Genomic DNA, 25,499 nt, shown 5'->3' on the forward strand with positions numbered 1-25,499 from the left:
CTTTCAGAGGCAATGGAGATAATGTGGGGAAAGATGATGGAAAGGAGTCAAGGGTGTAGGTTTGCATAGGGACGGTAGGGATATAACACTACCAACCTTTTAGGCAGGGGTGAAAGTGACTAGAATTTCTTGCCGGAACTCCCCGACATGAAGGTCGCCACGGAGCCAGAAATTTTATTTATTTATTTATTTTTTCTTTCTTTTTTGGGGGGGTCAAACCTCTTAAACTACTGAAATGCAAAGAAAACTTTTTTAGCACAGTTATTTGTATAACACATACAAAAACTGATTTTCATTCAAAATTGTATTCTTTCAATGATTTGCAAAATAAAAGTTAAAACAAGATCAATAACCCCAACCTCCATCTCCTAATTTTTATTTTCCCTCATTTCCTCACAAACTAAATGCCAAATCTCAATTTTAACTACTTAAGAACATGTATATTAAAATTGAAGTTAATGTAAACATTTACTTTTTTAAAAAAAATAATTAAGATCTAGGTAACATACATTCAGAAAAATAAGTACAAATGACTTCTATTATGCAGAGTGAAATGGAACATATTTTGAAGATCGCGCAAACATTGACTTTTTTAAATCATAAGCAAATGAATAAGTAACCTAACATAAATGAACAAATAAAAGTCCAAAGTGCACATTGAAAGCTAAATTGCTCTGAACCTCCCCTTTAGAGCAAATAAAACAAAATATGATAAATAAGCCTCCTCAACTCTTTCGTTGCTCAAACATGCACATTTGAACCAATCAGAGCTAACTATCTCTGCTGATCACATGTCAGTATGTCAGCCAATTGATTGGATAAATGAGTCCAGGCGTTTTGCTTGGCTGCGTGCATTCGCACATTGCCGTGACTCATCATCGTCTGACTCAGATAACTGCAGCAGCTGGGAAAACCTCCATGCCGTCCATGGAATAAAATAATGAATATTGATGGAAATGGATGACGCTATACAAGCACATTATTATGCTTGTTGTTAACACTTGTGTATGTAAATCTGATGTTGGTAGATTGTATTTTCTTGGAGATGAAATGCATGTGTGGCAGTTTAGCATTTTTTATTTTTTTTTACATAGCGTTTTGACAGTTGCCGTCGTATTTTCGTAATCAAAGCACCGTGTACCGGAACAGCATTCTGGCCCTGAATCGTATACCGGAACAGCATTCTGGCCCTGAATCTTATACCGGAACTGCGTTCCTGACCGTTCTGGCCCACTTTCACCCCTGCTTTTAGGATGCTCAAATTGTCCCGACCAACTTTTAAGCAACCTTAATTACATTATATAATGTCTTCAGTTATATAGGTCATTTAGATTGTCTTTCCTTGTGTTAAAAGGATAGAATTGACCCTACCATTATTAAGTGAATTATTTTCCTTATGTTAGACTTGCATTTACCCCTTTTGACTTGCTGAATGTGCCAGTTCATTTCCCCCCCTCAAACGCACGTCTGATTGGCTGATGAGTTATACAACATGACACCTCCTAAGCCCCCTTCAAATAGGAGAAACATTAGAAGTTGTTTTTTTCCAGCATGCAGCACCAGCAGCCACTGCAAGTAATATGAAAATAAAAAATAATGTGAAAAAAATAGCAAAACTCGTGTAAGTATCTGCTTAGAGAGAAGTGTCCTCCTGTATGTGCTTTCTACTGTTAACGATAATTAAACTGAGAAATGTAGTACTGAGGTCCCCCCCCCTTCTCCCAAATTTTCATTTTTATTTTATTTATGTATTCTTAAATCAGCCCAAAGGCGCTTTCATTTTTGAGTTTTGAGTGAGTTTGTCTCTGCTTTTGTACAAAAGCAGTAATGTTTTACCTGAAGGAAAGCTCCATTTTTATCCAATTTTTTTTTCTAAAAATGTTTTCTTTTCGGTTATATTTATTTGGACAGACAATGCTGAGTGGTCTTCAGACAAATGTTTATTATTGTGCATTCCTGGATAGTTATGAGATCATAAACAAGTTTGTATTTATTGTATGTTAATATAATGTAGGTTATGTTCTAATATTGCAATTTAAATTTGGTGATAAAAATCCAGATATTTATTGTGGAAGTTTTTAAAATGTTTTGTAGTTTTTGAAAACAAAGGTTCGAATCAAACGGTGTATTGCTTGAACCAATACACATGAAAGTTAGTATGAGTCAATACAGATTTATTTTGCATTGATCATTAAGCCTATGAATTAATTAGGTTAATATTCATGAGAAATGTAGCCCTGACCCCCGGTCACTCAATCTGTTTGGTCTTTTAATGTCCCGTCCCCAGCAAAAAGTGTACATGTTATGCTGTTATATTGTCCCTACCAATGCTGAGACCAAACCTAAACCCTTGAAAGGAGTTCAGAATGAGGGTTGCGCAAGATGACTGCAAAGTCTGGATACAAAGAGGATGCCAAAGAAAATATAAGAATAGTGTCCATCAGCATTTGCCTCACTTCTGAATGAAGGTAAATGAAACTCAGAACAGAAATTCTTGGATGTCAAAGACGTGGGCAACCAACCCTGTAGTTTAGTAGGAAAAGTGATATCAAAACCGAACCATCCCCACCCCCCACTCTTTACGTTTCAGAGGTTGGGAGCGAGGCATAGTGTTAGTCCAACACTATTATTATTGTTTCATTCGGAATTGTGAACCCAGCCTTGTTTAATTGCGCAGTTTTGGTAAATGATGTTCAAATGTGGAAGTATTAAACAAGCGGACGTGTACTAAACCTAAAGTTTAGAAGATATTACGGTACATATTGGTTCATACCAAGGGCGTGGGTTTGCATAGGGACGGTAGGGTCATAACACTACCAACTTTTCAGGATGCTCAAATTGTCCCCACCTTAAAAACTTTTAAGCAACCTTATTTGCATTATACAATGAGTTCAGCTATTAAGGTAATATTGTTACAGTCCGCGAATGCGGAGAACGAGATTGGACCCAAACACAGACAACAGAAGGGAAGCGTTCGGGGATTTATTATTCACAATCAAAACAAACTCGTGAACGCGGAAAAAGGGGACTAACAAAAGGGATCCGTGACATACGGGTCGACGGGGATCAAACACGCGAAAACTGAGCAAAGGGCAGATAGCCAAAAAGACAAACAAAAATACACTCGATACCTGCACAAGGTAGAGGATCACAAAGCTAAGACGTCTGACGACCTAGATGACAAATACAGAGCGGCTCGAAAGCAGTATGTGCGAATGGCGACCAGCAAACTAATCTCTCGGCGCCGTTGTGTTGGTTCGCCAACGTTTATATATTAGTGTTGATTAGCTGGAACTCGCTGCCGGTGTGACGTCACAAATGCTCCCACAGCTGGCCCTGAAACAAACAAAATCTAACCAGCAGCGCATCATGACAAATATAGATTGTCTTCCCATGTGTTGTTAGGATAGAATTGACCCTACCATTATTAACGGAATTACATTCATTATGTTCAGACTTACATTTACCACTTTTCACTTGCTGAATGTGCCGGTGTTCTGCCAAAATCTCTACATCGGCGAAATGTCCTACATTAGTCGAATTTGACACCCAAAGGACTACCGTGCACTCTAAACTTGTTTTGTTTAGATGCATACAGGAATACGTACTAAAAAAATGCCTGCAGAAAATACCTAAATGTAGTTATATCAAATAAGGACGGTTTAAATACGCTACGTGACTAATGTGGTCAACTGCTTCAAAGCTAACACAAAAAAACACAATGGTTAAAAGTAGGGCTGCAGCTATCGAATATTTTAGTAATCGAGTAATCGACTGAAAATTCTATCGATTAATCGAGTAATCGGATAAAAAAAAAATATTTTTAGGTGAAGAGCAATTATAAATATACATGAGAAAACAAGACATTTCATCTACTCTTGAACCATTTTCAGTCAATCAATGTCTTTATTTTCGATGTATATTGTTGAAAACCGACAACAATTGCATCTCAGATGTAACTAGAATTTAAAAAAAAAGACAAATTCACTGCTTTCACTCAAAAAAACTTTAGATCTTATTAAAAAAAATATATATTTATACCTAAAAATGCCATTACGCTTGATAACACACATCACTAAAAGTTGGGATTTTTTCCCACCTGTTTCAATTGAATTTCTATTTGTGTCAAGCCATTTTTAAGTTCTAGTTAAGTTTTACGCTACTCTTAAACTGTAAGTCCTGATAGGATTTTGTGTTTTTGCAGTGTTCAAGATAAATGTATGATACAGGCTGTATTGGAGCACATTAGGGACCAGTGCTACTTGGTGTTTTATCCAGCAATGACTACTAAGCTAAAATTGATAGTTAGCATTATTGAGTTTTTATTTTACACCCTTATCACTCCACAAAGCTATGTTATGTTAAAGCCTGTATGTAAGACACGTTAGCCACGCATCGAAAGTGGTCATAATTAATAGAAACCTAGCCCTCCGCAGGGCTAACGTTACGTGAGCTAGTGACTCAGACAGTAACGTTAATCTTATTTATTAGCGCTTAGCGCTCTACTGCTTTAAGATGGCTGCTGTTTATTAACGCTGCCCAGACGCGGCCGAGTCTATCACAATGCATCTAGTTCAACATACATGTGATCTCTATGAGACTCCTCAGATGCTACCTGCTACCAACTTAACATCATGCAGGCTAGTTTTTAGCAACGTCGGCGTAGTTTGGAGCGGCTGTCGGCTGCGGAAATGTTTTTTTTATTTTTTTTATTGCTTCTTCCTCTACGCACGTGACGTCAGCGCGTTGTCCCGCATTAAAAGTAGTCCGAGCGAAACGTGATGCTTAGAGTTGTCAAAATAAACGATTACTCGAGGTGAATAAAATTACTCGGATCAGTTTTTAAACTCGAGTTACTCGAGTTGCTCGAGTATTCGTTTCAGCTCTAGTTAAAAGTATGAGAGGGTAATACATGCAAAAAGTATCTTTGAGGCAGTGAAAAGGTTCTAAATAACTAAATAAAAACAAAAATAGTGAATACTCGCCGCTTCTAACCCATGTGCGCAAGCGTGCTGATCATTGTGTAGGACGTTTTGCCGCGTGGTAAGGAATGGCCGAACACCGGTCCACCCCCCCCAAACCCACGTTTGATTGGCTGATGACTAGAACCCATACATTCACATAATCCCGACAGAAATACATGTCAATATGCCGCCTCTGCCGCTCCCTTTGAAGAGGAGGATTATTAGAAGTTTTTTTTTGGGCCAGCAGCAGCAGCAGCCACTGTAAGTAATGTAAAAAGATATCATTGTTGTGGAGGTGGGGAACACTCGACTAATTTCGCTACTGAAAGTCCGACCTGCATCAGGGTTAGCATAACATTAAACCGTGTGAACTTGCTAACCTGCAAAACTCGAGTGGAAAGCTGCTTAGAGAGGTGTCTTCCTGTATGTTTTCTGCTGTAAACTTTAATTCAACTGTTTGCAATTTGTGCATTTATTCATTAATTAAAACGTATTTATTTTCTACATTACTTTTTTTTTTTTTTTTTTTTAAATAATGTTTGCAGCCTATGCACATGTTTACCCACCACCGAAAAAAAAAAAAAAAAAACACAAAAACACAACCACTGTAAATTTCCTGTATATGAAGCAAGCGTTTTGAAAAAAATATTTTCATAGAAAGTCATTTAACTTTTTTCATTTCTATGTAGTAAGCAGCTATTTTGAAGTCATGTACCCAATTTGTTTGGTCTTATTAATGTCCCGTCCCCAGCAAAGAGTGTACATGCAAGTTATGCTGTAATAGCATCCCAACCAATGTTGAGACCAAACATACGCCCTTGGTTGATACAGTATTTTCACTCAAGAGTACAATATCCCTTCTTGTAAATTATGTACTTCTAAGAAAAAAATAACGCGATCGCTTTGCGATTTATCTTCAGGTAAACGCTGCAGCATGAATCAAATTAAATTAGAAGGGAGGGCGTTGTCGCCACACCCTCACTCCGACCATTGACATCATACCACCCGTATGATGTCGGCCGCGTCGATCACCTGGAAAGAATAGGTGTCGTCTTATCTCTGCTCTGATATGAGGTAACAACCGATGTCGTCATTAAAAGCGACATTGGAGTCGGATTTGGAACTTCACAGCCATGTAACGTTAGCCGTGGATTTCATTGGCGCCTGACCGCCGCTTCGCGTTGAGTTTTTGCAATGCGTCTTTAGAAGGGAGGAAATTTCTGCTGCAAGCGAGCATGAGTTTGAACCAGCGGGACTTTGCACCGAGGTCAGGGGCTGAGGGGGACACTGTACCTGCACGGTGCATCAAAGAACCACCTCAAACGTGCTCGCTGCCCAGACTCCTCACCGGTCAGCGCCCTTTGCAATCTAAGTCATATGCATACAAAGCTCAAGAAGACAAACTGAATCCTTATAGGCGAACTGAAGGTATTCAACCAAACGGTGCAATTAGCAGCAAATCTATGAACATGATATTAACTTTATCGTGTGATTCCTTTAGTCTCGAAGCTGAAGTTGCCACCAATCAGGGATCCCTTAAAGTTGAGGGAACAGTCCGCACAAAATATTAAGGAGCTAAAGAACCAGAATTATGTGCTGCAACAGCAATTGAAAGATTCAAAAATGGAGAATAAACTGTTGAAGAACGTTCTGCATCGTCATACGGTGGCGCTGCAGCAATACCAAGATTTGGAAGGGAGCATTTCTCAGGTGGGTGCATGGAGTTTTCTCAGATCTATCGTTGTTTACAAATAATTGGAAGCTCTGCAGTGGCGCCACCAGGGGGTGGCCACAGCCACCCCTATAAATTTGTTGCCCACCCCACTTGCCAGTATATTGTTAGATTGTTGTAACATCAGTTACGCATTTCATCCCATATGAATGCATTTATTTTGTTGTGTTAAGTGTACACTTTATGCCTAATATATACATAACCCAATAAAACAGAATTGTTGTGGAACTCAAAATGTTGACTGGACAGTTATGGACTATGCACATTAAATCATTAGTAACATCAAATATTACACAATACACAAAAGTATATCAGAAAGACTTAGTCTTTCTGATAGTTTTCCCCTGACCTTTTTACTGCAATAATATAATGAAAACCTGAAATTATGGCTTTTAGTTTTGGTGTGCCACCCCAAGATTTTAAGTGGCCCCGTCTGGCCACCCCTATGAAAAATTTCTGGAGGCGCCACTGAAGCTCTGTTCTCATACAAGTACAAATGAGGTGGCGACTAGGGCTGAACGATATTGGAAAATACTTTCATTGTGACTTTTTCGGGGGTTTTGCAATATATTGCGATAGGCCTATATACTGCAGTATTACCGTATTTTTCGGACGATACGTAGCACCTGAGTATAAGTTGCACCAGCCAAAAATGTGCAATGAAAAGGAAAAAACATATATAAGTCGCACCGCAGTATAAGTCGCATTTTTGGGGGGAAATTTATTTGATAGAATCCAGCACCAAGAACAGACATGTCATCTTGAAAGGCAATTTAAAATACAATAGAGAACAACAGGCTGAATAGGTGTACGGTATGCTAACATTACATGACGCTAGAAGTTCGGGCCTAAAAAAATACAGCCCCACCCGACCAGCCCGTGGGTATTAAACCTCGACGCAGCCCAAGCCCTATCAATTAACTTGATTTGCTTGCCCGAGCCCGAAAACCCCCGAAATTTTGTGTTTTATTTGTAGGCACGAGCACGATATAAGACGCACCCTCTGCCAAACTGAAAAAAACTGCGACTTATAGTCCGGAAAATACGGTAAAAATAAAATTTTCACCAGATGACGAATAGATTAAATTGTTTTTCCTGAGTTTCCCCCTTGTTTTTGTATTTATCCATGTATTATTATTTTTCCTTTATTTTAAATTCTTTAAATAATTTATCATATTCTTTGTTGTAAAAATGTTATCGTAGCTTCTGTAATTTTTTGCATTGTAGATTTAAGGTGCTTCAATTTACTTTCATTGTATTTTTTATTCATTTATTTAAGAACTGAAAATTCAAAAAAATGTAAAACCACAATATATGATTGTATTCATATAATACCGTTTAATCCAGGCTATGTGGGTTTATGTGTAAATGATGAAGATTGCTGTATATAAGGGGGTTGCTTTTATGAAGCAAACCAAAAGTTTATGTGCTCAAATAATAATAATAATAAAAATAATCACCACACATCCAGCGATAGGACTATTGCGTGTGTGTGCGCGATAGGACTTTTGCTTGTGTGCACATCGCACTGGCGATATTCAAATGACACATTGTGCAGGCCTAGTGGCTATGTTCTTGCACTCATTACCTAACTAGTACTAGTGTAGAAATTATTGCATCAAAGTACTAAACTTTATTTTTTAAGATTTATTTAGAAAAAAAGTGACCCAAAAAAAGTACAGTAAAGTACAGTAGGCTGCCTACCGTTAGTGTTTTTATGGTTCTCATTCATTCTTACATCTTACATACCGCTTATCCTAGCAATGGTAGCTGGGGTACTGGAGCCTACCCCAGCTAACTATAGTCGGGAGCCAGGTTTCATCCCAATTGGTTGCCAGCCAATCACAGAGCACAACAAGACAACCAACTCTTCCTGCACACACTCATATCTATGGACAATTTGGAGTGTTCACTCAGCCTACTGAGAACGGAATTGAACCCTTGATCTCAGACCTGATGAGGCAGACATGCTAACTTAACCTTTGTTGAGCTTTTGTTGTGTTTTGTTTCAGCCTATTGAAAATAAAACATCAAAATTGTTCTCTTTCAATAAATTGCATATTGCTTGTAATTAGGGCTGTGAAACGATTAAATTTTTTGATCAAGTTAATTACAGCTTAAAAATTAATCGTAATTAATCGCAATTCAAACCATCTATAAAATATGCCATATTTTTCTGTAAATTATTGTTGGAATGGAACGATAAGACACAAGATGGATATATACATATGGTACAGAAGTACTGTATTTGTTTATTATAACAATAAATCAACAAGATGGCATTAACATTATTAACATACTGTTAAAGCGATCCATTGATAAAGACTTCTTAAAAGATAAATGTTAGTACAAGGTATAGAAATGTTATATTAAAACCCCTCTTAATGTTTTAGTTTTAATAAAATTTGTAAAATTTTCATTCAAAAAATAAACTAGTAGCCCGCCATTGTTGATGTCAATAATTACACAATGCACATGGGTGCTGAAGCCTATAAAATCAGTCGCACACAAGAGCCAGCAGAGAGTGACAAAACTCCAAAAAACACAAGTAACAAGTGGACATTGCACTGTGCTTTCATTTTAATCTGTTTGAGCGGGGCATGTGCGTTAATTGCGTCAAATTGCGTCAATAACGTGATTAATTAAAAAAAAAACAATTACCGCCCGTTAACGCGATAATTTTGACAGCCCTACTTGTGATAAAGGGAGAGAGAAACAAACAGCACCTTTTTTGACAAGCTATAATCTGATGGGATAATCATAACTGAATTGACAATTCTGTTGTCCTTCCTCAATAAAACAAAACAAATGGGTTATGACTCAGCAAATGATAACGACAGATGATGGAGAATTTTTAAATGATATATAATAATAATATGGTCGTATTTAGGCTGGTGCTCAACAACACATTCACCATGAATCTTGTATGTAGCCAACAACATGAAAAAAAACTTTGTGGAACAATAAATATTCAAGAAAGCTGAAAAAATATACGTACAGTAACAACACATTTTTACATCGGTGATACATTGTTAGTGCATATATAGAGAACAGAAGATGTAAAATGGCGATATTCACCAATGGTTTAATGGATTACCCAACTGCTTCTGTGCAGGCCGCATGGGTTTAGTTCCCATAGTGTAAATGTTTGCCTTCCTTGTTATGTACCGCGTGATTGATTGCCGACCAGTTCAGCATATTGGCCGCCTTTTGCCCGATGTCAGCAGCATTTTTTTTTTCAAATAAGCAGATCCGTATGCATTCATTGTCTATATTCCCAGACATATTCTTGGATCTTCTAGATACAAGAGCAGCACAGAAACGAAGTGAAAGCTTTGCGGAAGTTGCTCAGTGAGACACGTTTGAGCCGTGATACTCTGGTTAGGAAGCTGCAAACTACAGAGAAGGAATTGTTGGACTGCAAAGACAGGATCAATCATCTCCAGTGGAGGGTTTGCCGGAACCCCAACCTCCTGGAAAAGGAGGAACTAACCCGTAAGCTCAGTGAGTTCACCATACAGCTAGAGGAAAAGGAAAGGAGGATACAGGTATGTTTTAGTAGCAACATAGCTCATGAGGTTAGAGTAGGGTTGGTTGTCACACGGGTTGTCTCACTTGTCACACTACCCTCAAAGCACAAACACTTGCAAAATATTAGTATTAATATGATCAAATTTGCAACAATAAAAAAATCTATATTTAGTTCACATCACTGTTTTTTAAAAGGCATTTTCAAAACTAAGGTATTCACTTTTCATTTTATGGACTTTCACACTATAGGCCTTTTAATTATGAAATTTTTATTGTGAGTAGTACTTGAATGAATGAATGAATGAATTTATTGTCATTGTCATCATCATCAAAAAATCATTGACAGTTTCAGAGTGTGGAATTTTACCCGAAGGAAAGACGAAGACAGACAAGGAAAGACTGGAAAAGCAGATGCTTATCGAAACCCGTCCCCCATCAGCCCGGGACGCACAAACAGCATATTGTGTATCAGTCCAGTCATAATCTTCACATTTCGTTCAAAAGTCATTGATTGCCATGGATTTTCACATATTGTCAATTCGAGTGGGTTCATTGTATCAGTTGATGTCCAAGTAGGTGTAGGGAGGGAAGGCCGGGGGTGCTATGGAGGCTCGCGTCTGCTGTATCCGCTTCAGAAGATTAGTCATCATCCTCCCTTGCCCGGTTTGCTCGAGCGAGCCTCTCGTGATCACGTAGCTCCGTGTTGATTTTTGTGACCATTTGAGCGGCGGCATCACTTAGCACTGCTTGTTCCTTCGTCACCTGTGACAATTTGTCGCCGTTGTGACTAGCAAGCATAATGGTCTCCATTTTCCCTAGGCATCCTCCACATAACCAGACGTGAAGGTGTTGGCTGGACATGGGCGTTGGCTAGGTGTCGGTCTCATCGTAGAAAATATTTTATCCATAGAACTCAATGCCCAATCTACAAGTTCCATTTTGTAGCAGGTCAAACACGGCACTCTCGTTGCAATGGCAGCTCAGTAAAGCGATTTTGCTGAAGGGCATATCCTAAGAGCAAGTGTTATGTCTTATTCTCTGACCCTGACATTTAATCATCCTTTGCTGTGAGAACATCTTATCTGTGATGTGTGTGCGTTCTGTAGTTATGATGGATTTTGGTCAATGTACTGTTTTCTTATATTTTGTTTGTACATTTTTTTGAAGGAACTTAATTAATTCATATTCGTTAGCGCTGCATCACATGTATTCCATAGGCGAGCCCCAGTGTTTACAATCGAGAACGATTTCATCGTAGTCCTAATGGTCTGATAGGAAAACAGTCTGTTTCCTCTCAGGTCGTGTACTTTTAGCTGAACACATGAGTTGGGGTTGGTTGTCACAATTTGGATGGAGATGTTTGTCACCAACAGTTTGAAGGATTTTTATTGTTACTGAACAGGATATAGTGAAATTGCTTACCATCATCTTTGTGTTGTGTATGTCAAATCAATATGATTTAAAAAAAACCCTACAAAATAAATACATTTTTGGGCGGTAAAACACAACAGTGTGCAGACAGTGGGCACACCAACTCTTCATATTTGGAGAATGCAAACCCTATGTCTGTCGGACAGTCAGTCGCAGAGGCGGACTAGTGGGATGGCCCGGAAGTCATTGAAAGACTGGCCCACTTCATGGACAGTGTTGAAAGCCATCCAGCCAGCAACATACATACCTCTACCTTGACGAAAAAAGCATTTGTTTTGGACAAAAATCATATAGTTGTAGCTGGGTCTGGAGTCTGAGGCGACGTGTCAAACCAAACACCCAAATGGCCATGTTTTATTGACATGTATTTCTCAAACAAGGTACAAGCAGGTCTGCATGCGTCGACTTAGGAAAACCGCACTGAAAACATCTGGCTTTCCCCTCCAAAAAACCTTCACTCTGGAACCATCCCTCTCAACATAGTTCCGCGGGTGAATTATGTCACTACAACCACATAGTAAACAAAAACCAGCCTGTAAGTAGGCTACAGTAAAATATTTACAACAGTGTAGTGATTTTAAAGATGTAGTGATTTTAATACAAACACGTCATTGATACAATAAACTATAGACAAGTTTCCTGAGCGAAAATGATTGGTGCATGTGCAAAACAGGTCAATAAATCACAAATTATAGATTATTAGAAAAATATTAACAAAGGTGGAGCATAAATCGAGCTTTCCATCATCAAGGTAGAATGCCCGAAGTTTCGATATCCTGTATGTCCGTCAAAATGTTTTTGTGAGGCACATCAAGTTGTCTTTTCCTAACAGCGTTTTCCATCTGTTAACAAACGAACAAAAATGTGTAACGCCTAAATTTATGCATTAATTGTAAAAAGCCTGTGTATGACATGTAGTAGATGACTGTTTTCCATGTCTTTCGTAAAACTAGTGCAAAGTAGGCCTGAACGATATTGGAAAAAACTATTGTTGCGATTTTTTTGAGGTTTGCAATATATTGCGATATTATATTGCGATATTAAAAAAAAAATATATATATCTTTTTTAAAGAAATTTTCACTAGATGACTTGAATAGCTGTTTGGAAATACTTTGCATGACACACCGTGACCACAGTGTATTCATATAATACCGTTTCATTTGTTGAATGATGAAGATTGCTGTATGAAGGGATCCAGGAAGCCATGTCTGCACAAAATAGATCATTTATTGAACACAATATTTTACACTTCAACAGCAGCAAATACATTAAATGATAAATAAAAGAGCAGGTGCATTAGTCACCTAAGTTTTTGACAAAATATAACAATAAATAAAAACTTCTGTAAAATAGCAACAAAGTTGTAAACGTATTTATTTATTTTATTTATTTATTTAATATGACAAATAAGAGTTGTTCACAAACTATAACAATAAATAAAAACCTCAGTAAAACAACAAAGTTGTCAACATATTTGAACAAAAATATTAAATATGACAAGATATTTTGACAAAATATAACAATAAATAAAAACTTTTGTGAAATAACAAAGTTGTAAACATATTTGAACAAAAATATTAAATATGACAAATAGAGTTGTTCACAAACTATAACAATAAATAAAAACCTCAGTAAAACAACAAAGTTGTCAATGTATTTGAACAAAAATATTAAATATGACAAAAGAGTTGTTCACAAACTATAACAATAAATAAAAACCTCAGTAAAACAACAAAGTTGTCAACATATTTGAACTTAAATATTAAATCTGACAAAAGTGCAAGTGCATTAGTCCCCTGAGTTGTTTACAAAAAATATAACAATATAAAACTGCAAAACGGCAACAAAGTTGTAAAAATATTTAAACAAAAATATTAAGTATCAAAACTTTATGTGCAGCTGTACTATATATAGTTATTTTAAAAAATACGATTTACAATAAATTTAAATATAAAAGAAACAAACTCAATTGAACTTGTAAATAATTGAACTGACTAACTGCAAATAACTGTGATGAATAACAGAACCATTTTAACTCCCAAATTTCCTGCCTTCCTGATAGCTGTCACATGAATAAGAAGAAAAGACATTCCTGCAGCTGTGTTATGTATTTGTCTGCATATCGTCCACTTTCCTTGCTCAGCAATTCTCAACTGGGTCTCATAGGTTTTTGGCCAAGACTACTAGTTTATCCACCATTGCAGGCTTGAGACAAGAACGTTGGCACGTAACAATGTTCCCACCTGTACTAAAAAGCCTCTGATGGGAAGCTCGTAGCAGGAATGCACAGATACCTGCGTTTTAAATGGTCCCACATGTTCGACGGATTACTTCTTGTTGAGTCAACCACGGCGAGGCACTGTCGACAGGGCTGTTTTTTGGTCCTTATATTCTTGTCGATAGCCAAAATACTTCCAAAACTCCTTTGGAGACAGTCTTCCCTCGCTTCCTTCAACGCGTTGCTTGCTTGCTTGTTTTCACTTTGAGAACGGCCCCTCCTCCCTTCGCTCTGCTGTTCGGCCCCTCCTCCCTCCACTCCGCTGTAGCAGGGGGAGGGGGAGGAGCCGATGACTGCGGAGCTGGAGGGAAAGAGAAGCTGTGCGCTCTCCTTCCCTCTCTTTCCTCAAAACAAACGTTTGTGGATTAAAAAAAATGAAATGAAAAAACTATCGCACGTCCTTGCGATGGAACTATTGCGCATGCGCACATCGCGATGGTGATGTTTAAACGATATATCGTTCAGGCTTAGTGCAAAGCTAATGATGTCTCAGCTGTGACGCAACACACAGAATTGTAGTTAAATTGAACATAAATGTACCTGTTATTGCTTTGTGGTGGCACTGTCTTGGTTCCACATCTGCCTTCATGAACACAAAATTCCCATATTTATGTATTAGGACACATTCAACTAGATGCTTCGTAGATTTTCAGGTCCCTGATTGCGTTTCCATCCACTGCCATTTAATCAATAAAATACTAAACTATTTTGTTTGTGGCGACGCTTAGCCATTTCTTCATGTTGTCCTTCCATGCCGTGATGATGGCAAATGGATGCGACATTTCCAAATTGTCTTTTTTGAAGGATTTTGATGAGTAATGCCACTCCAGCTACACTGTTATTTTGGTTCGAGAAACTGTAAAACTGGTCACGAGCAGAAATGTGGAAGTGAAGCGGAAATACCTCGGAAACTTGTCTATAACATGATTAAATCCATAGAGAACTGTAACCTGATCAAAGTACACATCATGAGTGGATTTTAAGGGGAGGGGGGCAGGGGGGCCAGGCCCCCCCCGATGGCTGAAAAGTGTGATTGCATGTAATTGACTTTCCTTTATATATATATATATATATATATAAGTTGTAAAGCAATAAAACTGCAACAAAAATGAATGAAATGAACAAAAAAAATATTTTTATAATGGGTCAAAATTATTTTTTTCGAACAGATCATGTGACTAGCAACTTAGAAAGTCATTTGCTTTGCATATAATTTTCAACAAAAAAAAAATTAGGGAAGGGCAATTTTATTTTTCAAATGAAGTTTTACTTTGATTGAAAATATTTTTTTTGATTGAAGCAACTTTTCTTGGGATTAAATGATCAGACACAAATGTCCTACTTATAATATGGCCCAAACACAAAAAGGATTGCTTCAATCAAAGAAAATTTTTTTCAATGAAAAATTAAGTGTTCAAATGCAAATTTTTTAATCTGAAATATTTTTTCGCATTCAAAAACTTTTTCCATGATTTAATTTTTTTTTTTTTTTTTTTTGATTGAAGTGATTTTTCATTTTGAAAATATTTTTTTTGAAGCAACTTATTTTTTGATTGAATAATAAAGACAAATATGTCCTAGCCAAAATGTGGCCCAAACACAAATCAACATTACTTGAATCAAAAAAGTTGCTTCAATCAAAAAAAAAAAAAAAAAAATCAAAGAAAAATAGCTTTCTCATGCATTTTTTTTTTTAGTTTTAAATTTATTTTTGCATTCAAACATTTTTTTTTATTAAAGCAAATTTTTTGGTTGAAAATATATATTTGGATTGAAGCAACTTTTTTGATTGAATAATAAAGACACAAATCTACCTCCATATGGCTCCGCCCAGGGTATACAATTTTTGACTGGGGTAATTACATTGGCACGACACCGGCGGGCGTACCATATTCAATGGATGACGATCTTGGCGAAAAGCATTGCCTAAGCAGCCTGATTTAGAATTTCCCTCTAGAATAATGGGAAACAAAAAAACTCTCATTGTCAAATTATTATTATAGATATTATTGTAAGTAAATTTTATTCCTGACACTGCGTGTCGAGGTCATCAACGTGTTGTGCCCCCCCCCGCCCCAAAAGTCAAACTCCGCCTTTGGTATACATGTAGGACTTTTAATTCAAATTTTCTAAATTTTGGCAAAGTAAAAATGAATAGTTTTGATTTTGTGAGTAGTCAGAGTCTCAGTACTAATTTTTACCAACCTTGGCCAGAATTTATTCAAAATTCTGGATTTACAGTACCACAAAAATGAGAAGTGTAACCTGATCCAAGTATACATGTAGGACTTTTATTTCAAATGTTCTAAATATTGGTCCAGCAAAAATGCATAGGTTTGAGTATGCGAGTATTCAGAGAGATCGAATACAAATATTTATACGAAAACAGTGGACGTCAGCCGAGGGAGATGGCCACTCCCGCCTTCTTGGTGGACAGGGAGCATTATCACCCACAAAATGCAAGCCACCTTCTTATTAAAACGTGTGCCATAATCCCAGTATTTGACATAATATAAAACACATAGCTTACTCACTTCCTCATCCGTCCAATGGTTGCTCCATTTTCATACTTGTTTTGCCCATTCTTCGTGGTGAACAGAATCTTTTTGAAACCCAGAAAAGCTCACACCAATCTCCCTTGTGTAGCAACAAAAGCCTGCAGCACATTGGGCTGGCGTGACGTGAAAAATAAATGTATTATTCCACAAAATCAGCTTGATCCGCAGTCTTGAACCGGAGTTCAGCATATGTCTGAAAGAAAAGGGCTATAGATTAACAACCTTTCACATTCACAATCACACCTACGGGACGTGTTGATGGGAAGATACTCATTTAACAGTAGAAAATGTGACAACCAACCCCATTGTCGACAATGTCTTTGGGCCAAATGTAGTGTCTGTTTCGCTATATTACAAGAACTGTGTCTTTATGGAAAATGTTTTCACAAACTTTTATAACTGCAATATCGGTGCAGCCATAATGTCCAATCTCACCACCTGCTGGTGACTAATATTAACATCGTACAGTCCCATGTATATATATGCACATGACCAAACATGGAAAAATATACTGTGTGCTGCAAGTACTGACTAGCATAACTATGGATGGACGTTTTGAACCCAAAATGGGCTAAATTTGTTCAAAGTAAACATGTTTTCGGGGTTTGGTAATGTTGACATGTCTTTGTGTGAGAGGTTGACTACCACTGATATTTTATTTGTACATGCACAACATTCAGTCTTTTATGCTTGAGCTAGCTGGAATGTCTAATGTGGATACTGTAAATTACAAATACTGTGATGGTTGCATGGATTTTTTTTTTTAAAAAAATGTGCTTTCTTTTCCTTTTTTTAAATCATGCATTTTAGTTCTTGGAGAAGAGTAACATGTTGCTTCAAGGCTCACTCAATCGGCAAGTAGCAAGTGAATACAAAAAAATATCCAAGACCACTGAGGTGTCTCTCGGTCTACAATCAGAAGTTGGTGAATTAACCAAGAAAATTCAAGTAAGTTTTAAGAAATGTGGTTGTAGATGGTTTCATTACTGACATATTTTTCTCTTTTTATTCAAGCCTGACAGAATGAGAGAAATAGAGGCAAGTAATATTTATGGTATACGATCACGAAAACAAGGAAGAAAAGGTACAGCTGCATAAACACTCGACTTTACAGTTCTTGTTAGTTGTCAGTGTCGTTTAACACTCATTTGTGACTTCATAGGAAAACAAAGCAAAATGGTCCAGACGGAAGAATTTGTCTCAACAAATAGCGACCCTGGCAGCAGGCTCAAGTCAGAACTTTCGGACACTGATGAGAACCCGCAAAAGTGGCAGAGCCCTGACAGCTCAGTGCGTTATTGAAATCTACACTATTTGATTTAAAAAAAAAAAAAAAAAAAAAAAGACGTCATTTTAGGAAATAATGTTTCATATGCATATGCAAACGACATTAACTGTCAAGTCATCTGGTCAAAGAATAATAGTAAAATCTCCATGTATTGTGTTTTCCAGGATTATGTGTCACGGAGGTCTCGAACAAGCGAACGAAGAAGTAAAAGCTCTAAGCATTCTGAGGAAGCAGGTGAGACTCATGCTTCTTTGTATAACACATCTGAAAACATTTATTAATTTTCCATCTTGAATTTTTTGTTAGTTGAAACTAGAGCTGTCAAACGATTTAAATTTTTAATTGAGTTAATTACAGCTTAAAAATTAATTAATCGTAATTAATCGCAATTAATCGCAATTCAAACCATCTATAAAATATGCCATATTTTTCTGTAAATTATATATATATTCTGTAAAATAATTTGTTGGAATGGAAAGATAAGACACAAGATGGATATATACATTCAACATACGGTACATAAGGACTGTAGTGGGCATTTCACTCTACTGTCATTTAAATCTGTCTATGCTGTCCTCACTCCAAAGCGTCTACTTTTTCCAAAGCTAGACAGCTAGTGAACGACGCCTTAATAATCAGACTTCTTCCTTTTTCATCTGATTTATTAATAAAATGGCCTCAAACCACTGTCCTCTTTAGACCGTAGTGAAACTACAAAAAAAAGTACACAAGCATTGCATTAGCAACAATGTTAGCTTAGCACGCTATACAGGTTCACTAAACATAAACAAAAAGCGTCTCATACAAAAAATATAACATTTCGCTTACTAACATAATATGTACATTCTTTACAACAACCATACTTACGGACAAATCTTGTCCAAGGATCATATAAGCACAACATTACAACGTAGGCGTCAGCCCGAGACGTCGTGCAGCCATATTGAACTGGCAAGAAAGCAATAAACCCTGTCGCAAAGCGACCACAAGAGTTCGCTGTTAGACAGCACAAAAAACCTTGCTGTAAAACTTACCAAAAGGCAGAATACTGTCTGAGCGGGACATGTGCGTTAATTGCGTCAAATATTTTAACGTGATTAATTAAAAAAATTAATTACCGCGCGTGAACGCGATAATTTTGACAGCCCTAGTTGAAACATTTACGAGGAAATGTTCCGTTTTCAGTTCTCATACAGTTTTCAAAACTAAGCGTTAACAAATTAATCTGAATTATTGATGTAATATTTGTAAAACTAAAACAATTTCTTTATAAAACTAAGCGTTAACAAATTAATCTGAATTATTGATGTAATATTTCTAAAACTAAAACAATTTCTTTATACTGTCTTTCTAAGCACTGAACTTTTGTTAAAATCAAAATGAGTAAATAAGACATTAAAAATAAGCAAAGTGACCATTAATAATATGAACACTGAATTTGTGTTATAAAAAAGTGAATTCATAATAAATTATGAGTTTTTAACCAATGTACTGTGGTACCTCGACATACGATCGCTTCGACGCACGATCTTTTCGACATCAGACGTAAAATTTGACTCGCTGTTTGTTTCTACATTCGACAATATGCTTGAAATACGACGCTTACTGACAGAGCCGCAGTTCCTTTGTTTTCCCGCAAGAGGGACACACGGTGAATTTTCTTGCGGGAGAAATCAACTCGGGTTCCAAGAAGGTTAGTGCGGGTGGTGACAAAAAGGAAAGAGGTGATGCTTACTATTGAAATGAAAATGGAAATGATAGAAAGATATGAAGAAAAATATGAGCATGGTGTGCGCATCCGCGAACTGGCTTGACAATACGGCCGTAGAATGTCTACGGTTTCGATGGTCCTCCTCGGAGCTCCGTTCGCCAGGCTTTATAAGTTAAAATGACAATTATTATAACATCACCAATGAAATTGCCATCTTCGTCAGGTTTTTAATCATTTACAGTGCCCTCCATAATTATTGGATTTATAATAATTATGTGTTTTTTAGCTTCTAATATTTTTTTTTCTAAATAATATGGGACCTTAATGGAAAAAAAGAGAAAAATCCAACCTTCAATACAAGTGCATTTATTCAGTGGGGATACCCACTGTGAAGTATGGGGGCGGGTCAGTGATGCTGTGGGGCTGTTTTGCTTCCAAAGGCCCTGGGAACCTTGTTAGGGTGCATGGCATCAAGAATGCTTTGAAATACCAGGACATTTTAAATCAAAATCTGTTGCCCTCTGCCCGAAAGCTGAAGATGGGTCGTCACTGGGTCTTTCAGCAAGACAATGACCCTAAACATATGGCCAAATCTACACAGAAATGGTTTACCAGACTCAAAATCAAGCTCCTCCCATGGCCATCTCAGTCCCCAGACCTCAACCCCATTGAAAACCTGTGTGGTGAGCTGAAGAGGAGAGTACAGAGGAGAGGACCCAGGTCTTTGGATGATTTAGAGAGATTCTGCAGAGAGGAATGGCTGAAGATCCCTCTTTCTGTCTTTTCCCATTTTGTGAAACATTATAGGAGAAGATTAGGTGCTGTTTTGTCAGCAAAAGGGGGTTGTACAAAGTATTAACACCAGGGGTGCTAGTAATTGTGACACACATTATTTGATGTCAAATAATTATTTCTTTTTGTGGGATTTTTTCCCCCACTGAATAAATGCACTTGTATTAAAGGTTGGATTTTTCTCTTTTTTTCCATTAAGGTCCCATATTATTCAGAAAAAAAAAAATTAGACGCTAAAATCACATAATTATTATAAATCCAATAATTATGGAGGGCACTGTATTTCAGAACTTGTGCAACACAACACGCCTACTGTCCACCGCAGTTGACGGCAACAACAGAACATTAAAAGAGAAATCTGTACCACAACTTTCTCACTCTGTCACAGCACGCAAAACACATCTGTTACATTAGAGCCCGATTCGTTACATTGTTACAGGAATTATAATATTATTACTCCGATTTTTGTTTATAATTTATTTGTTTTGCTTTGTGTAATTGCCATAGGTAATGGTACCAGCGGTATTTATTAGGGTTTTCGTGTAGGTTTTCGGGCTGTGGAACAAATTAATGAAAGGGTTTTATTTTTGTATTATGGGAAAATTCTGCTCGACATATGACCATTTCGACTTACAAAGAAGTTCCCGGAACGAATTATCTTCGTATGCTGAGGTACCACTGTACTAATACATAATGTACAGTTGTAGTCAAAAGTTTACATACACTTGTGAAGAACATAATGTCATGGTTCTCTTGAGTTTCCAGTTATTTCTACAACTCCGATTTTTCTCCGATAGAGTGATTGGAACAGATACTTCTTTGTCACAAAAAACATTCATGAAGTTTGGTTCTTTTATGACTTTATTATGGGTTAACAGAAAAAGTGATCAAATCTGCTGGGTCAAAAATATACATACATGGATCTGAAAAAGTGAATCATTGACTTGAACAAGTCAGGAAAGTCACTTGGAGCCATTTCAAAGCAGCTGCAGGTCCCAAGAGCAACAGTGCAAACAATTGTTTGTAAGTATAAAGTGCACGGCACTGTTTTGTCACTGCCACGATCAGGAAGAAAATTCAAGCTATCACCTGCTGCTGAGAGAAAATTGGTCAGGAGGGTGAAGATTCAACCGAGAATCACCAAAAAGCAGATCTGCCAAGAATTAGAAGCTGCTGGAACACAGGTGTCAGTGTCCACAGTCAAGCGTGTTTTGCATCTCCATGGACTGAGAGGCTGCCGTGCAAGAAGGAAGCCCTTGCTCCAAAAGCGGCACCTTAAGGCTCGACTGAAGTTTGCTGCTGATCAGATGGACAAAGATAAGACCTTCTGGAGGAAAGTTCTGTGGTCAGACAAAACAAAAATCGAGCTGTTTGGCCACAATGCCCAGCAATATGTTTGGAGGAGAAAAGGTGAGGCCTTTAACCCCAAGTACACCATGCCTACCGTCAAGCACGGTGGTGGTAGTATTATGCTGTGGGGCTCTTTTGGTGCCAATGGAACTGGTGCTTTACAGAGAGTAAATGGGATAATGAAGAAGGAGGATTACCTTCAAATTCTTCAAGATAACCTAACGTCATCAGCCCGAAGATTGGCTCTGGGGCGCAGTTGGGTGTTCCAACAGGACAATGACCCAAACACACATCAAAAGTGGTAATGGAATTGCTAAATCAGGCTAGAATTAAGGTTTTCGAATGGCCTTCCCAAAGACCTGACTTAAACCCCATTGAGAACTTGTGGACAATGCTGAAGAAACAAGTCCATAGCAGAAAGCCATCAAATTTAAATGACCTGCACCAATTCTGTCAAGAGGAGTGGTCAAAGATTCAACCAGAAGCTTACCAGAAGCTTGTGGATGGCTACCAAAAGCGCCTAATTGAAGTGAAAATGGCCAAGGGACATGTTACCAAATATTAGCGCTGCTGTATGTATATTTTTGACCCAGCAGATTTGACCATTTTTTTCTGTTCACCCATAATAAAGTCATAAAAGAACCAAACTTCATGAATGTTTTTTGTGACAAAGAAGTATCTGTTCCAATCACTCTATCAGAGAAAAATCAGAGTTGTAGAAATAACTGGAAACTCAAGAGAGCCATGACATTATGTTCTTCACAAGTGTATGTAAACTTTTGACCACAACTGTATGTGACCCGGCAGAGCAAAATGTATGATGTCTTGGTTGTGTGTTGTTTATTTATTTATGTCTGTTCATTTAATAATGTAATGATAGAAATGATTAAATAGGCACTTAGGGAACATTTGAGGAAATGTTAGTTTTAATAATTTTGCCTGATGAAAATGTGCATTTTACCCCGAAATCTCTCTGTGCAATGTCCGACTCTTTTTGTTATGCCAGGTCACAGATACCTTTTATTAATGGTGAATTTTGAAAAGGCCACAAAACATGAGAATTAACAATCCATTTGTTACTTTCAGGTGGTAGGGAAATCCAAGGTAAAAGATGTGAATCGTCAGAAGATACACAGGAGTCAGAGGAAGAGAATGACGAGGAAGAAAATGAAGAAAAGAGTAAAAATGAAGACGATGAGGGAGATAATAATGAAGATGGAGGAGGTGGAGGGAGGCCAGATCAGAACAACAATGAAGAGAAGGGCGGGATGGAGGGTCATGACGAGGAACGCTTTGAGGACGAGGGAATGGACCAAAATGAGGGAGAGGAGGAAACTGAGGAGAAAGAAGATGAGACAGAGGAGACAAGGTTCGAGGAGGACTTCAAAGAGATGACAAATGAGGAGGAGGAGCGGGACTATGTGGAAGAACAAGAGGAGAGGAATGAGTTACAGGAGAAAGATGAGGAAGTGGTGGAGGAGCAGAAAGGGGAAGAGGAGGAAGAGCAGATGCAGAAGGATGAGGGAGAAGAAGCTGAAGAGGTAAAGGAGGAGGGGGAAGAAGGGAAGCAAATGGGAGATAAGGAGCAGATAAAGAATGAGATGGAAATAAGAGAAGACAATGTGAAGGAAGACGAAAAGAAAATAGAAGTGGTTGAGGAAAATGTCATGGTGATGGTGGTCAAAGAGGAGGTCAAACAACAGACAAAAAGAAAGGAGAAAGGAGATCAGAAAGACATTAAGACATACAAAAAATGCTCTATGGCGTGCATTCTTCGAGAGCCTAAGGTGGCAACTCAACGTGAACCAAAACGATTATCGCGGCCCAAAGTTCGCCGCAAGTACAACTTCACCCCAGTTACTAAGAACCTACATCTGGGGAAGCCAGCCTACAGCGGTGTTCACCTGAGGTATTATAAAAGCTCAAACGTGCCAGCAAAAGAGGAGACCCTTTACTGTCGCAATCGGAAACGTTCTGCGGAGATAATAGATGACATCTATCTGAGTGATGAACATACGGATCCCGCCAGTGACGGCTCGGATTTGGATTTAATCACGAGCGAATCATCTAGATGGACTTAAAGTAACAGTAACAAACAGCTGAACTTTTTGCCCTGACTCTCCATGGAGTTGTGTCAGCGGTGAACTTGCAGTTTATTTGCTACTGCAGTTTGTGCCCAATTTGCTCCATTGCTTCTCTGGGTTGTTTAAAAACACTTAAGGGCACAAGACATTCAACTGTGAATATGAACATTGTGACTACATCTATCAATGTCTTAATTTGTTTACTTGCAAATTCCTGGTTTGGATTAACAACTACCTAATTTCCATGAAAATCTTTGGTAAGGTATGCCATGGACCAACGAAGCAATCGTTAAATGACTGTAATGTTCATTACTGCCTCCTTCGGCTCTGGAACATAAGGCTACACTGTAGTACTGCTATCAGACAGGGTTGTTCTCTTTTTATCACAGCAGTTAAGCTTGCCTTTTTGTGCCAAGTGACAATTTTCATGCTAAAAATGAAATTGGTTCGTTGGGTGTTGTTTGTAAACGTCAGATGACGTAGTTACAGGAAATATTGTCAAAACTGCTAGGCCATGAATAAAGATCAAACAAATACGAAACGGTCAGCACAGTGAAACATATGACATCATTGACTTGAAGTAATGGACTTTTTTTTTTTTTTTTTTTACATTAACGCAACAGATTTGAACGTGTGGCACGATGGACAAGTGGTTAGCACGTCCACCTCACAGTTCTGAGAACAAGAGTTCAATCCCGGGCTTCGGCCGACCTGTGTGGATTTTGCATGTTCTCCGTGGGTTTTTTTCTAGGTACTCTGGTTTCCTCCCATCATTTAATACATGCGTTGTAGGCTCGGTGATTGAACATTTTATAACTGTCCCTATGTGTGAATGTTAATGTATGTTTGTCCATTGTGCCTTGTGATTGACTGGCAACAAAATCAGGGTGTACCCTGCCTCCTGCTCAGTTAGCTGAGATAGGCTTTAGCACTGTTGCGACCCTAGTGAGGATAAATTTAGAAAATGGAACGTTTGCATCTGCCAGATGCCCTAAACACACTTAAATGCACGGATGGCACTGGAATGACTAAAATATTCTGCTATCTTTATGGTTGCATGATACAAAATGCCAACAAAAATCATTGACAATTATGGTGATCATAAATAATAATCGAACACATTAAATAGCAACATACAAAAAGCCTTTACACAGCAAGGAAAGATGACATGCAGAATGACTTCATCTTAGTTGGGAACCTTCTCTGCCTCTTATTATGCTGCATGTATTCAGTAAATTTCAAGTGTTGTTCTGCTTGTTGCAACGCACTGAAATTTGGACTCCTGGCAATCATACAATGCGCCTGCAAGTTCATTGTGTCGTGTTCTAGAAGAGCAAACTAAGCACCTCTAAGATTTATTAAAGTCAATGGCACTCCAGGTGCCGTGTAATATTTGGATTAAAGTTTCTTTTAAATAGTTTGGTTTTGCATATTGTTACAGAGTTTTATTTTAAATATTTTTAAACAAGTTCACTTTTTTCTAGTAACTTAAATATTTGCTTAAATTGTTGTTCATTTAATGCTGGTAGGTTATTTTTACATGTGATTTTATTGTTGCACTTTATTATACTTGTATTACCAATTGTTTTTTCACATATTGCTGTTGAAATTTTTTGAGATGACAATAAACCAGAAGACTTTTACACCAATTTCATTGTAATCTATTTTTTATATTTACAATGTTAATTTGTTCCAGATGATGATGATCTGATGATTCTCAATCTGGTGCTGTACAGGCTGCTAGTGACACCTGAAAAAAATCTTTTTTTTTTTTCTTTC

The 25,499-nt window shown here is 37.6% G+C and overlaps 1 protein-coding gene across 1 annotated transcript; it reads left to right on the forward strand.

Annotated features, from left to right (window-relative positions):
- Nucleotides 1-1,367: 1,367 nt before the first annotated feature.
- Nucleotides 1,368-25,272, forward strand: LOC130917229 (trichohyalin-like). The gene is made up of 8 exons (XM_057838413.1): nt 1,368-6,392; nt 6,466-6,674; nt 9,999-10,244; nt 17,306-17,443; nt 17,510-17,579; nt 17,658-17,785; nt 17,948-18,017; nt 22,723-25,272. The coding sequence occupies exons 1-8, from the start codon at nt 6,200-6,202 to the stop codon at nt 23,715-23,717; spliced, it is 2,049 nt and encodes a 682-aa protein (XP_057694396.1). The 5' UTR covers nt 1,368-6,199; the 3' UTR covers nt 23,718-25,272.
- Nucleotides 25,273-25,499: the final 227 nt, after the last annotated feature.

This window comes from Corythoichthys intestinalis, chromosome 6, assembly GCF_030265065.1.
Source record: "Corythoichthys intestinalis isolate RoL2023-P3 chromosome 6, ASM3026506v1, whole genome shotgun sequence".
Taxonomy (NCBI): Eukaryota; Metazoa; Chordata; class Actinopteri; order Syngnathiformes; family Syngnathidae; genus Corythoichthys; species Corythoichthys intestinalis.

Coding starts and splice junctions, on each gene's coding strand:
- LOC130917229 (XM_057838413.1), top strand. CDS start 6,200: ATGAGTTTGAACCAGCGGGACTTTGCACCGAGGTCAGGGGCTGAGGGG. Junction 6,675..9,998: donor TGGAAGGGAGCATTTCTCAG/GTGGGTGCATGG, acceptor TGGATCTTCTAG/ATACAAGAGCAGCACAGAAA. Junction 17,580..17,657: donor ACGAAAACAAGGAAGAAAAG/GTACAGCTGCAT, acceptor GTGACTTCATAG/GAAAACAAAGCAAAATGGTC.